General features: G+C 36.0%; 2 protein-coding genes across 2 annotated transcripts in view; one reads left to right on the top strand and one right to left on the bottom strand.

Moving 5' to 3' along the window:
- LOC136034542 (E3 ubiquitin-protein ligase MARCHF6-like) overlaps positions 1-14,011 on the bottom strand; it is a 289,901-nt gene that overhangs the window by 59,448 nt on the left and 216,442 nt on the right. The window lies entirely within an intron of this gene.
- LOC136034535 (uncharacterized) overlaps positions 7,766-14,011 on the top strand; it is a 40,366-nt gene continuing 34,120 nt past the window's right edge. Inside the window, exon 1 of the mRNA XM_065715764.1 lies at positions 7,766-8,298. Coding sequence (XP_065571836.1) covers positions 8,066-8,298 — 233 coding nt within the window. The 5' untranslated portion in view covers positions 7,766-8,065. The remainder of the gene's footprint in view (positions 8,299-14,011) is intronic.

The following is a 14,011-nucleotide window of genomic DNA, read 5'->3' on the forward strand; positions in this document are numbered from 1 at the left end:
AAAATCAAATATGTATTAATTCAAAAACGTTCAGAAATTAAATAAAAAAAACCTAGTTTTTTTAACTGAAAGTAAGGAGCGAAATTAAAACTTAAAACGAACAGAAATTACTCTGAACATGAAATGGGTTTTCCCCTCCGCAATCCCTCGCTCTTTACGCTAAAGTTTGACTCTTTACCACAGTTCTAATTTTTAAAACAATTAAAAACTTTAGCGTAAAGAGCGAGGGATTGCGAAGGAGAAAACCCATTTCATGTACAGAGTAATTTCTGTTCGTTTTAAGTTTTAATGTCGTTCCTTACTTTCAGTTAAAAAAACTAGGTTTTCTTATTTAATTTACAAAGAAATATGTATTTTTGTTACTGTGTTTGCATGTTGTTTATGGTAGTTATCTATAAGTAAAGTTGTAAGTAAGCAGTACCGTCAATGCACGAAATTTAGGTGTGTGTATCTTTCAAAATCTAGGGGGTGGTGAATTTGTCTTTTTTCAACGAAAGGCCAAACACACATTTTTCCATGAAGATACCCCAAAAAGGTATTTTCAAAATCTAGGGAGGCCAATAGACCGTGCCAATAGAAATTTTATTTTAAAAAAACGGTATTTTGATGACATTAATTGTATAAAAAATGTGAATGTTTGTTCATTAGAGGTAAAAAAAAAGTTTGAATAATCTTAGAAAAGGGGGAGAAATATTTTCCATAAAGGATATGATCTTAATGAGTTCAGCATATTCGAAAACCATAGATCAAAGGTTTCAAACTCCTTGCGACAAAAGCACAAAAACTGGGTTTTTTTCCAAAAAAATATTTTAATGTTTGTTTCTTCTTAGAGATGATTGTACCAACCAGTGGGTAATCCCAAGAGAGAGCCCATGTGAATCGAAATTTATTGTTCTATTGCTCTTTTTAAGTAATGAAAGAGATTACACTGTAGCAAAGTGTCGATATTTCTGCCCTTTTGTGCTACAAAGTAGCAATATTAAACCAAATAAGGTTAAATAGGGCTAAATACTCTGAGATTACCAAATGGGCTAAGAATTATCGAAAAACCATCTCTATGGTCTTTCAGTCTCAGAAAACTATTCTGCCATGCCGTGGCGCATTCGCCTCTAAGCGTATGACTGTATACAGAGTGTACAGTATATAAAAACAGTATGTATGCAAAAACAGGTCTAAGTTTATAATTTGAATCAATTGCCTTGCCTGATGCTCATTGCAGAATGGCCCAATTTTGACTTTACTTGTTTACATTACTTGTTTGCCTCTGATTCTAGGCGAAATTCATGGTCTCATGTTTCAATTCTAAATTCTTGGGTCAATCTGCCTGAGACTCTTGGCAGGCATGACTTGCTAAAAGATAACAAACCGTGCATTGGTCCAATAAGAGAGGCACCCGCATACTTCTGCCGTTTATCCAAGCCAAATTAATCAAACACTTGGAAAACTGTAGGTTCTCTCACTATATTAGCTCTATGACTATTTACCTTGGTTCTACTGCCCTAGGAACGAAGCGTGGGCTGATAATAAATATACATACCTATTAACAAATGAACTAGCCTCCTTTTTATGCAATCCTAATGAGGGGGGAATTAATGGCAGGTTTTTCTTCTCACTCAATTGGACTATCTGTCTTGGCTTTTTCTACAATTAGCCATGACTTAATGCCCACAACTATTCCATTTGATTCAATAACTTTACAGTATGTAAAGAAAGGGCGCCTGTTATATACATTTTACGCAGCAATACTAACAGTCACAGGCAGTAGCATTGCTGCCCCCATTGATTTTGGACACAAGGAAATTTTCTCTCTAACATCTCCTTGTATAGAGTCTGGTCAACTGAATTTTCCTTCTCATTCCTGTTGTTTTCTTTTAATATTCATTTGACTATAATTACTATATATATTTTGCTCTTCGAGGATCCATATAATTCTCCAAATTATGAATTTGAATTTTCAATTTGAATTTGAATGCACAAAAACTTGAGGAACAGCGGAAATTAACTGTACCAGTTTCCTGACTAAAATTACGCAACAAGAGATTCATATAGAACCAATATTAAAATTGGTGTAAAGCTAACGTATGGTGAAAACTGGAAATAAAAATGAGAAAAAAACACCGGCACTAAGAGATATCAGTCAACAATTAAAAATCAGTCCATATCTTCTCATGTGTAGTCTGGTGACAGGATTTTCCGTCTCATTCCTGTTTTTTATTTATTTTTTTTTCTATTTGACAATAATTATTGTATAGATTGTACTCTCCAAGGATAAGCAAGATAATTATATGCATTCAAAGTCTGATGGTCTTGTGAGCCTGAGATGAATGCAAGAATAACTTGAGGAACAAGAGATTCTTAATTAGGCGTGAATTAGAGGTCTGGACTTGCTGCACCCGAGGGATCTTCTATATTTCCTCAGTGAATTTAACCTATGAAGATGTCTGTTAAGTTGTGTGGCAAGAATAACAAAACCTCGTTAATTAGGTTTGTGTTAGAGAACGTGCATATGGTTTAGAGGAAAAATTATTCTATAAAAAGCAATACCTCCTTGTCTTCTCTAGCCTTTATGAGTTCTAAAAAACTCATATTCGTAGTTTTTCTTGCATATTTTTAAAATTAAACCAACTTAATAAGAGAAGTCTTCCATATAGACCAGTGGCTCTAAACCGATTTTGACCATGCCTCGCCTAGGCATTTCTAAAATCCTGATGCCCCCTCATGAAATTTAAATTTTGTTTTTCAAAATTTTATGTTTATTCACCTGTAAGGTCATTTACACGGTATCTTTTTTTTGGGTCTTCCTCTTAGCATATACTAAAGAAAAATTTTGTCTGAATATAATGCCTTTATACAATGTATAACGTCATAGCAATTCTATCATGTATCTTTTGTGCTCTTTAAATATGGATTCACATATGAATATGACGTCATTCACATGAAAAATGTTTTAATTTTCAAAATAAAGACTCTGAAGTATAGTCAACCAAAGGGATGGGCGTCGTGCCGGACAAATACACAAACATACAACTTATCTATATATATATATATATATATATATATATATATATATATATTATATATATATATATATATATATATATATATATATATATATATATATATATATATATATATATATATATATATATAGATTATTTCTCAAATGTCGATTTTTCGGATTAGTCATTGATAAATAATTGTAATTCAAAATGTGTTTGGTTTGATTCTCTTTTAATTTAATTTGACTAAAATCTATCCTAACTGATATCTATGAACGTTTCATGCTTTAAGAGAAAGTTATTTAATGAATGAAATAGCAAAACAATAATATTAATTGGTCTCTACGTTCAAGCGACAAGTAACCCCTTCGATTCCTGGTACCGGCATTTTTCTTGGCTATTGGATGTTTGAGAAATGCTTAGTAGAGCACACAGGTTTTCCAACGCTGTTACTGGGATTACGCAAGAGTGTTTACTTTTTACGCTCTACGCACAGGTGAATGTTATATTATCCTTTATCGGGTGCTATTGTTTACTTATGCAAATTTAAATGCAGATAATATAGGTTTTTTGCTAGACATAAGACATTTTTCAAGATGTTATTTTCTTCAAGACGTTTTAAGACCTTTTTCTTTCTGATATTTTTCTTCAAAACGTTTGAAGACGTTTTTTCTTTGAGTTGTTTCTTCAGGGCCTTGTACGTTGCTATTGTTGCTATTGTTTAAATTTTACGCACAGGTGGTTGTTAAATCATTATTTGGCAAGTGCTATTGTTTACATGTGGAAATTCATAATGATTAAGAGCTAATTAAAAGTAGCTTAGTGGAGATAGTTTTGGCATGCTGGTAGAGTGTTTTCATTTTATGCTACACATAAGTGGTTGATACGTTTTGGTTTAGCAAGTGCTAATTGTTTGCATATGGAAGTTCAAACGACCTCGTCAATGACGTAGTTTTTATGTCAACTGTCCCTTTTTGTAGGGCTTACGAAGAGTGTTTACATTTTACCCTACTCACACAGGTAATTGTTATGTCATGGTTTAGCAAGTGCTATTGATTACATATGGAAATTCATTATGATTAAGAGCTAACTAAAAGTAGCTTAGTAGTTCTAGGTTTTGGTCCGCTGCTACATTGTTTATATTTGGCTCTACACACAGGTGGTTGTTACGTTTCATTGCATATGATTTAGCAAGTGCTATTCTTCACATTTGGTAATTCATAATGATTAATAGCTAAGTAAATGTAGCTTAGTGCAAATTGGTTTTGGTACGCTGGTATTGAAGTCAATGAGGTGTAACGTAAGCATCAAGGCGCAAGAGCACATTGATCCTCCGAGGGCATTACGAAACTACCGGGGATTGACATACTTGGCGCAATGCGTGCACATTTGACGGGTTTTATATTAGATTCTTTTGGAGAATCGAAAAAATTCCAATGTCCCAGTGATGGATATACCAGAGTAACATTTGCAGAGATGATGGTGCTCAAAGAGAATTCAAACATAAAACTAATAATTGATGACGAGGATCGACTTCTTACTTATGGTTCTGGTAACACGTTACCCGTTGATAAATCATATTGCCATCTTTCTGGTATTAGCATTCAAATGAAAACATGGAAAAAGACCTCACGCTCATGTAAAGAACATTTCTGTACCAGAAACTTGGACGGAAAACGAAGCAGCGTCGAAGGACTGGCTTCTTGCATTTCTTAAACGGAATTAAGACATTTCAGTCAGGAAGCCGGAACCCACAAGTCAGGCGAGAGCCTCCGGCTTCAACAAACCTGTAGTTCAGACGTTTTTTGATAAGCTGCTTGATGTCTATGGGAGATTTGGAGCCAAGCTGACACCCGATCGCATCTGGAATGTGGATGAGACTGGCATACCCACGGTTCTTCCACCGCCGAAAGTCCTAGCGCCGACTTGACAAAAACAAGTTGGTCAGACAGAGTCTGCGGAAAGAGGTCAAAATGTAACTGCTGTCTGTTTGGCAAGTGCGTCTGGAGCAACTATCCCTCCGGTTTTCATTTTTCCACGAGTGAATTTTGTACCTAGAATGATTAGCGATAGCCCCCCTTTTTGCCTGGGACTTGCTCACCCCAGTGGATGGGTCAATGGTAACTTATTCTTGGAAGCTGTGAGATATTTTACGAAGATCACCAAGCCAGATGCAGAGACTCCGATACTCCTGCTAATGGACAACCATGACAGCCACCTCGATGTAAGGGGGATCGAACAGTGCAAGGAAAATTTTGTGACACTTTTGACATTTCCGCCTCACTGTTCGCATAAACTGCAACCACTCTACGTAGGTGTTCTTTCTCCTTTCAAGAACGCACGAAAAGGGCGCTTCAATGAGTGGCTACAGTTACATCCCGGCCAGCGTATTTCGATTTACGAAGTAGCTCTGCTCAGCAGGGCTCCCTTCCTAGAGAAATTTAGTGCGTTGAACATTGTATATGCGTTCCAAGCCACTGGCATCTTTTCTTTCGATCGCGACATATTTCCGGAGGGAGCTTTTACACCGTCGCTAGTGACAAACAGGCTCCTAGATACAACAACCGTTTCACGAAGTCCTCTGTTACAGGCTGACTCCGAGCTCGTATCCTCACCGGCTTCTTCCATGATTAGGTCTCCGGAAGAAGTTAGAACCTTCCCCCGAGTTGAAGCTAGCTCTGTTTCTGGTCGCAGGAATCAGAATCGAGGCAAGAGTCGCATTTTAACAGACACATCAGAAAAGGAAGAGATTACAGCTATACGGCAGAAAAAGATCAGACCACCGAAGCAATCTGCGATGAAACGCAAAAACAGTGCAGCCCGTAGTGACGACGACGAAAACGACGGAGCAGAGCTTTATTCCAGATTAGCTGCCTTGAATGATTCATCAAGCGACGAGTCTCTTTACTGTGGAGAGCTTGGAGAGGACTTTGAGCCTTTTGACATAGAAAATGCTCGAGTTGAAAGCTTTGTTCTTGTGAAAAGTGTGATGTTTTCTATATTGGCCAAATCAAAGGAAAAAGTGGAAGTGACGTGGAAGTCTCTTTCCTGCGCATAAACGGAGCATGGTTTGTCTTTCCAGATATCGAGGACAAAACATTTGTGTCGTCAAATGGCATTATACTTGCGCTCCCATCGCCTGGTGCTACCGGCGAGACAGAGCGGACAAAGCGAGGCCTCACTTTCCATTACGACCTCAGCTGCTACAACGTGAGATAAAGAGGGTCCACTTGTTTACATATTATTGGATTTTAAGATTTCTATGTATCCAAATTTTTAAGTACATTGCATTTTATTGAAAATTTAGTGCTGTCCGAATCCACCCCCATACAGTCCGAACTCACCCCACACGATGGAGTGACTTCAGACATTTATGAAACAGGAATAATTTGAGTTTAGTGCTAAAAGACGGAAGATAAAAATCTGCAAAAATTTTCAATGAGCATCAACACATTCTCTTCCGTTTTAGCCAAGAACGGAACTAAAAAAGTGACTGAAGTAGAAGCCACAACCAACCCAAAATTTCCGTCCGAACTAACCCCACTCTCCCCTATAGGTGATCGTGTAGAATATATTCTTCGAATCGAAATGTTAGAACGACTTTCATAGTCCAGATGTCCAAGGCACAGTTCACTTGAGGGAGAGTCCCTATTAAATCCTAATGCCGACAAAAAATCTGCAGTTAGTAAAGGTTCCTCGACAAAAACATCGTGAAAGAAAATGAAATCTCTTAAAGTATTATGTAAGAGCCCACGTGCTCATTGTCATTACGTAACACCCACTTGTGTGTTCTCTTCAGTTACAAGGGGGGATTCTGCGTGGGCCCTGAAAAAGTGTGTCACATGTGAATACGTTATTCTTAACACTGGTGGCATTCCCAATTACGTAAAAACTAAAGAAATCATGAAAAAAAACGTCTTTAAGAAAAATGTCTTGTTTTGTCTTGACAACATCTTGAAGAATAAATGTCCTAATAAAACTCCCGCTTGACTAGGAGACTCTAAAACGTCCTATTACGGAACAATAAAAAACTATTATTTAACAACCAAAAGTAAATAAAATCTATTACGTAAGAGACACCTGCATCTCCTAGAAAACATTCCCGATTACGTAGGTGTACTATACTGTTAAAGGTGCGCTATTGCGTCAGTTGAGCCAGTTGTACGTAATAACGTCTTGTGGGGATAGTAGCTCGATTTGTACACCCCCTATGTTGTCGAAAGCATGGAGGGAATACTGCTCTGATTTAGTCATTTTTTGTGTTGCCAATATAAAAATCACTGCAAATAGTGATATACCAGCCGGGGTCGCAACCCTGCACCATAAATGCGCAAGTGCACTGACAGTACACATCTGTGCTGGTTCAAAATGGTGACACTTGGGTCTAACGTAAATGAAAACTTGTGGAACCCGTTCGCCAACCTGTTATAGGCAACCTTTACTAAAAATAAAGCCACATAAATAAGTTTGAAGGTGTATGTTTTTTTTTGTGTCCGGTATGCATTACTACACTGTTAATCTCAACGCAAGAAACTTTGAAAAGTTGTTCAGTACACTCTTGCGAAGGCATTAAGTATAAAATCCCCCACACCCTAAGGTCTTCTTAACCTTTCAAATGCTTCCACGCCGACTGAAATTAGAGATCTGGGAACAAAAATACTTAGAATGGGAGGTGTTGAGGTGGTAAAGAGGGAGTTAGTAATCCCAATATATATTCTTTCAAATACTTTTAAACTTAAAAATATGATCGTTCTTAATATTCGGAGGGATTGTCCACGAAGGAGGAGTTTTCTACAGGGTGGAGTTTTCGGGATGGAAAATTGTCGGTGGAGTAAATTTTTTAAATATTTTAAATTTAGAAGTCCGATCGTTATTAATTCACGGGGAGGAATTGCCCAATGAGGGGGAGCTTTCTGCATTGGGAAAATTTCCAGTGGAGGTCCTTGAATTTCCTTTCTTATGAAATTGCAGCAATGCACGATGGGTAGTCTAGTATTATATTAGCTGATGCTTCTGTTATCGAAGGTAGATAGTGTGTGTTTTATGGCTAACTCTGTTACTTCTAGATGCCCCCCGAAATTGCTGATTTTTTCAAAGAGCCGATGGAAGTTCTTTCTTCACTGATCACTGTTGCCGTAAGCAAAGCAAGCAGGATCGTGGAATTTCAAAAAAAACACAGAACACGACTCACGAAGGCTCATTCAATGCAGATGGAAAAAATGAGATCTTTTTATGAAGAGTACAAAAAGCTACAAGGGCTTATAGCCGAACTGAGTAAGGAGAAGGAAATACTTCAGAGGTACCCTCTTTTCTGAGATGTGTCGTAACTTTTAGCCTATTCTATATTTTCAAAATTTGCGCCAAACCGGGGATACTAAACTGCAGAAACCGTTTCTTTCGAGAGATTTACTATATAACATTTGACATTTTTAAAAAGATGTTAGATGGTTGTGGGGGGTGAAGTAGGTTGTTTTTTAATAAAAATACGAGAAAAGCTATATTTCAAAATTGTATTTACCAAAAGTTAAATTTTCAAAACCATTGGGAGAATACACCCCTGCCTCTGCCCCTCCTCCCTCCAAAATTGGCTCCAGTACGTTAGATTACTAGGCACTTCATAAATAAATTTTTAATCAATCTATAAGCGTCCTTTCTTTACGGAGAAGCTATATGTTACCTTTTATTCTAAGTGAAATTCTAAGATGAAGTCCATTCTTGCTTGGACTGTTCAATTCGTCAAATTTGATTTTATTTATTATTTTTTTTTTTTTTTTTAAGCGGCACCGTTTCATGAAATTGTGGGGGGAGAGCAAGGATTCTTTCGATTTTTTTTCAATCTTGCAAAATGAAGATGCAACAAGGGTGTTTTACAAGATATAGTTAGAGGGGGTGGTGAAATTTTCCTTATTCTCTGGTATGAAGTTTAAATGATTATGATCTTAGGCATGACCATATCCAGAATTTTGTCGTAGGCTTTACTAATATGTTCAGAGGCAATGGCTTCTCCAAGGCTTAATTTTTCTAAAATAAATATTAAATTGGAAAAATGGAAAAGTGTTATACTACCTTTAAAAAAAGTTCTAATTTTAATTGAACGGCCTTTGTGTTTCACGACTCGCTCTTAAAGGATTGGGACACAAAGTCAAACTTTAGCGGAAAGAGCGGTATCTTGTGTTTAAGTATCATTTCAAATTATTTGTTTTGTGTAGAATGGCGAGGCCTACAATTAAAAACTGCGAAAAGGTCGCTAGTAGATATGCCTGGTGATGAAGGGTTGGGAGTTCCGGCTAGTAATTGGGAAATCTTAGGTTCAATTCCCACACCATGAACGATTTTTTCAAGCAGTTATATTTAAATACCAACATGACCATCAAACATGTTTCCTTAATTCAGCTTAAAAGTGCCGTAAACCGTTGTTAAGAAGCGCTGTTAAATTCGTTAAATGTGTTGCTAGATCAAGGAATTTTGAAGTGTGAACATTAAAATCACAAATTCTTCTGTTTTATACATATATATATATATATATATATATATATATATATATATATATATATATATATATATATATATATATATATATATATATATATATATTAGCTGTGTAAAAATACATAGAATTAATACTTGAAGTACTACCTAAGTAAAATTTTGGCAAGTACCTTAAGTATTACTTAAGTATCAAGTATTAAGAACTCATTGTTTTTTTACTTAAGTAGTACTTCAAGTACTTATTCTATGTATTTTTACACAGCTTACACATATATATATGTATATATATATATATATATATATATATATATATATATATATATATATATATATATATATATATATATATATACTAGCTGTTGGGGTGGCGCTTCGCGCCACCCCAACACCTAGTCGGTGGGGGCGCTTCGCGCCCCCTCAAGCCCCCCCGCGCGCGTAAGTCGTTACGCGCCATATTAGTTACGCGCCATTGTAGTTGTGTCCCTATGTCCCACCTGTGAATATAGATAGATATATATATATATATATATATATATATATATATATATGTTTTTAACTACGTAAGACTTGCGAATATACAACATTCTTTGCTGTCCCATTGTCTGTGCATATAAATAGATTGTCAGGTTTACCGACTCTTGAACATGCAACATATAATGGTCCATGGGAAAACAATCCGTATTCAGATATATACCTCATGATTCTAATGATTGCCCTTGAGCTTTGTTGATGGTGATTGCTAATCGACGATTCCCTGTGTCGCCGTCGTCATTTATATATCCCCGTGTGCCCCCCGGTGTCCCGGTCGTCATTTATATTCCATGTGTTCCGGTCGTCATTTATGTCCCGGTGTCCCAGTCTGTGAATTCTCTTTGAGGGTCCCGGGCGTCATTGATATTCCTTGTGTCCCGGTGTCCCGGTCGTCATTTGTGTCCCGGTGTCCCAGTCTGTATATACATTCGTTTTTGAATTGGTCTTTTTTTTAGGTTTTAGTTTTCTGCCTTTTTTTTAGTTTTTTTTAGTTATACCTCATGATTCTAATGATTGCCCTTGAGCTTTGTTGATGGTGATTGCTAATCGAACATTCTCTGTGTCCCCATCGTCATTTATATATCCCCCTGTGCCCCCCGGCGTCCCCGTTGTAGTTGTGTCCCTGTGTCCCGGTCGTCATTTATATTCCCTGTGTCCCGGTCGTCATTTTTATTCCGGTGTCCCAGTCTGTATATACATTCGTTTTTGAAATGGTAAATGATGAAATAAATTTTTGTATTTTTCCCCTTTTTTTCTTTTTAGTTTTTTTTTGTTTTTACATTTTTTTAGTTTTTTTAGTTTTTTTTTCTTTTTTCTTTTTAGTTTTTTTTTTATTTTTATTTTTTAGTTTTGTTTTTCTCCTTTATTTTTCTTTTTGTTTCCTTTTTTTTAGATTTTTAACATGACGTCAGCCGACACAGAAACATGACGTCACCTGATCCACAGATCCACAGACAGACAACTTATTTTTATATATATATATATATATATATATATATATATATATATATATATATATATATATATATATATATATATATATATATATATATATATCTGATATCGAGCCCATACTACCTTTTTATTATAGCCATTCTGAAGGCCTCTTAACCCTTTCCCTTGCCTATAAAACATCCCCCGTCATTCTTCTCCCGGAAATCTTAATCAAGAACCAGAATTTCCATTTTATGGTTTTTAACTGTTTCCCTCGTTTGACTGGTACAAACCCAACGAAGTCCAAAAATAAACTGAACTGAGTTTCAACGCAACGGCTTGAAAGGAAAAGACTTACAAAACAATTTAGTGCAGTCAAAAAAGTCCTGATTGGATCAGACAGATCACATGACAGGATTAACACAGTGCCTATAGAGTTGAACTTCTGGCGATTAGTGTTCAGTCAAATCTGGCCCGTTTGAAAAAACACAGGGTTATTCTGAAACGTGTGGGCATGATGGATAAAATAGGGAAAATAGATAAAGAAACTTTGGATTGGCTTTAAAACAGATGAAAGTTCTTAAGCCGAACCGGCCAGACATGACAATAAAAAACAAAGAGAGATAAAACTCTACAAAAAAAAAACAAACGAGACTATGGCCAGTAGAGAGGAAAGACTAAAACAACGCGGATATTTCGTCTGTGTCAAAACTAGGCGTCCTCAGCACAAGATAAAAAGAAAAAAAACACTAAACTAAAAATAAATAAAACCACCACCAATAATAATGCTACTGATCCACGTAGGGAAAAGAAGCTATTAGAGTTACTTCAATGAGAACATCAAAGAAACTGAGGAAAAATTATGAAAATTAAAACTTAGTTAACTATTCTGTTGCGAAATAATCCTCTTGTAAGCTAATATTGAAGCAACTCTTTTTGGTCTAGTAGGTAATCTTGTCCCCTGGTGAGTGTGTAAAATTTTAATTCCCTTATTGATTATTGGTTCATTTTTCCAAAGACAATCATAAATTGGGTCAGTATTTAAATTTCCCTTGTCTCTATTTACTGAAAGATTAGCAAACATATGTTTTTTATAATTTCTATAGCCTCCCTTGCCCACTGAGGAAAACCATAAGGTTTTCATTCTTATTCTTTTGGCATCTTTGGCTTAATTTTCATTGAGATCCATTTCTTCATTCGCAAGTTAAACTGAGTTAAACGAAAAACTCAACTTTTTTAGCACTTATAGCCCCATCCCCTCGCACTAGTTAAGCTAGGGTCTTCGTCCCAGATGCGTGTCATACTCTTAGGCATCTTTATTCAATGTGCATCGAAATTCATCTCCCCATTCGCAAGTTACCTTGAATTAAATGAAAAACTCAATTTTTTTAACACTTAAAACCCCTGCCCATCGCCCTAATTAAGCTCAATTTTAATCCAAATAGTTAAATTTTAATCCAAATCTGATCGGTGGTTCTTCCGCTATACTTGATTGAACAGACGAGTGGACGGACAGGTGGATTTAAAAAACCTGTCTTGATGTGTTTTTTCACCATCCAAATAGGAGATGATAACTGGGCGATGATATGCTGTTCCTTTCTTTTTTGGGATCCAATGAGCCAACATGGCTACCTAAGACGTCGCAAAATCTGTCCGTCCATCTGTCTGTCTGTCTGTCCATCCCTCCGTCTGTGCAATAGAGTATAGCGGAAGAACCACCGGCCGGATTTGGATGAAAATTAAAATATAGGTGGCAATGACCATGAGACACATCAAGTTGAAAGGTGAAAACTCGAGCTCAAATAGGACAAGAGGGAGGAGGCTTTACCTGCTAAAGAAAAGTTTTTCGTTTAATTCAGAGTAACTTGCGTAATTCAGAGTAACTTGCGACTGGAGTGATGGATCTGAATGAAAATTAAACAAAAGAGGCCTAAGACCAAGACACGTATCACGTTTTAGGATGAAGACCCTAGCTCACATATAACAAGGGAGAGTGGGTTTTAATTGCTGAAAAAATTTAAGTTTTCTGTTTAATTTAGTATAGCTTGCGAATGGAGCAACAGATCCGAATGAAAGCTGGACCAAAGATGCCTAAGATCAGGGCCCATATCAAATTCTGGTATTACAAACCCTATCTAAAATAGGGCGAGGGGGAGGGGATTTCCAGTTTTAAGAAATTTGAGTTTTTCTTTTATTTAGTAGGGCCTATAACTTATGAATGGAGTGACAAATCTGAAGTCAGATTCGTCTGAATACCTGAATTTGCCGGAATGAGTTTGACAAAATACCACTGCATTGGACCCAGCTAGAATTCCCCAGACTTGTTTATCGCAGACAGCATTTAGATGGGTAAAGATTCATAGCTTCTGTAGTTTTACCAATAATATGATTTTGAAGAGGATGAAATGGTAAAAGTCTGGTTAAGTTGACAAGATTACAAAACTTAAAGACTAATGTCAGAAACATAGCCTAAATGGACCACAGTATGCAACATTTAGCACAAAACAAGGGATTTTCGTTTCAAAGGTAAAGTATTTGAAAAACAAGTAAATTATCAGTATATTAAGTAATAAGTATTTTTTAATCTTACTTAAGTATCGAGTAATAAGTACACCCTAAAGTTTTTACTTTAGTACAAGTAAAAGTAATGGAAAATTTTACTTAAGTTACTTCAAGTAAAAGTACTTCAAGTAAGTGACAGCAATGGCCCAAATTATATATTTTCCATCTATTCTGTTTTTTTTCTCTTTGTCTTGTCTCACGCTAAGCTGAAAAAACTAACAGGAAACAAAAGTCAAACAAACAGAACTTAGAAACAATAGAGAGAATTTTCAAGACAGTTGAATTCAATTCAGCTGTCTTGAATTCAATATTCAAGACAGTTGAATTGACAGTTGATTCAAGACAGTTGTATTGACAGGTGAATTCCCATGTCCAAGGGCCGTCTTCAGCACAACGCCAGAAATATATATATATATGTGTGTATATGTATATATATATATATATATATATATATATATATATATATATATATATATATATATATATATATATATATA

Source organism: Artemia franciscana, chromosome 13 (genome assembly GCF_032884065.1).
Source record: "Artemia franciscana chromosome 13, ASM3288406v1, whole genome shotgun sequence".
Lineage (NCBI taxonomy): Eukaryota > Metazoa > Arthropoda > Branchiopoda > Anostraca > Artemiidae > Artemia > Artemia franciscana.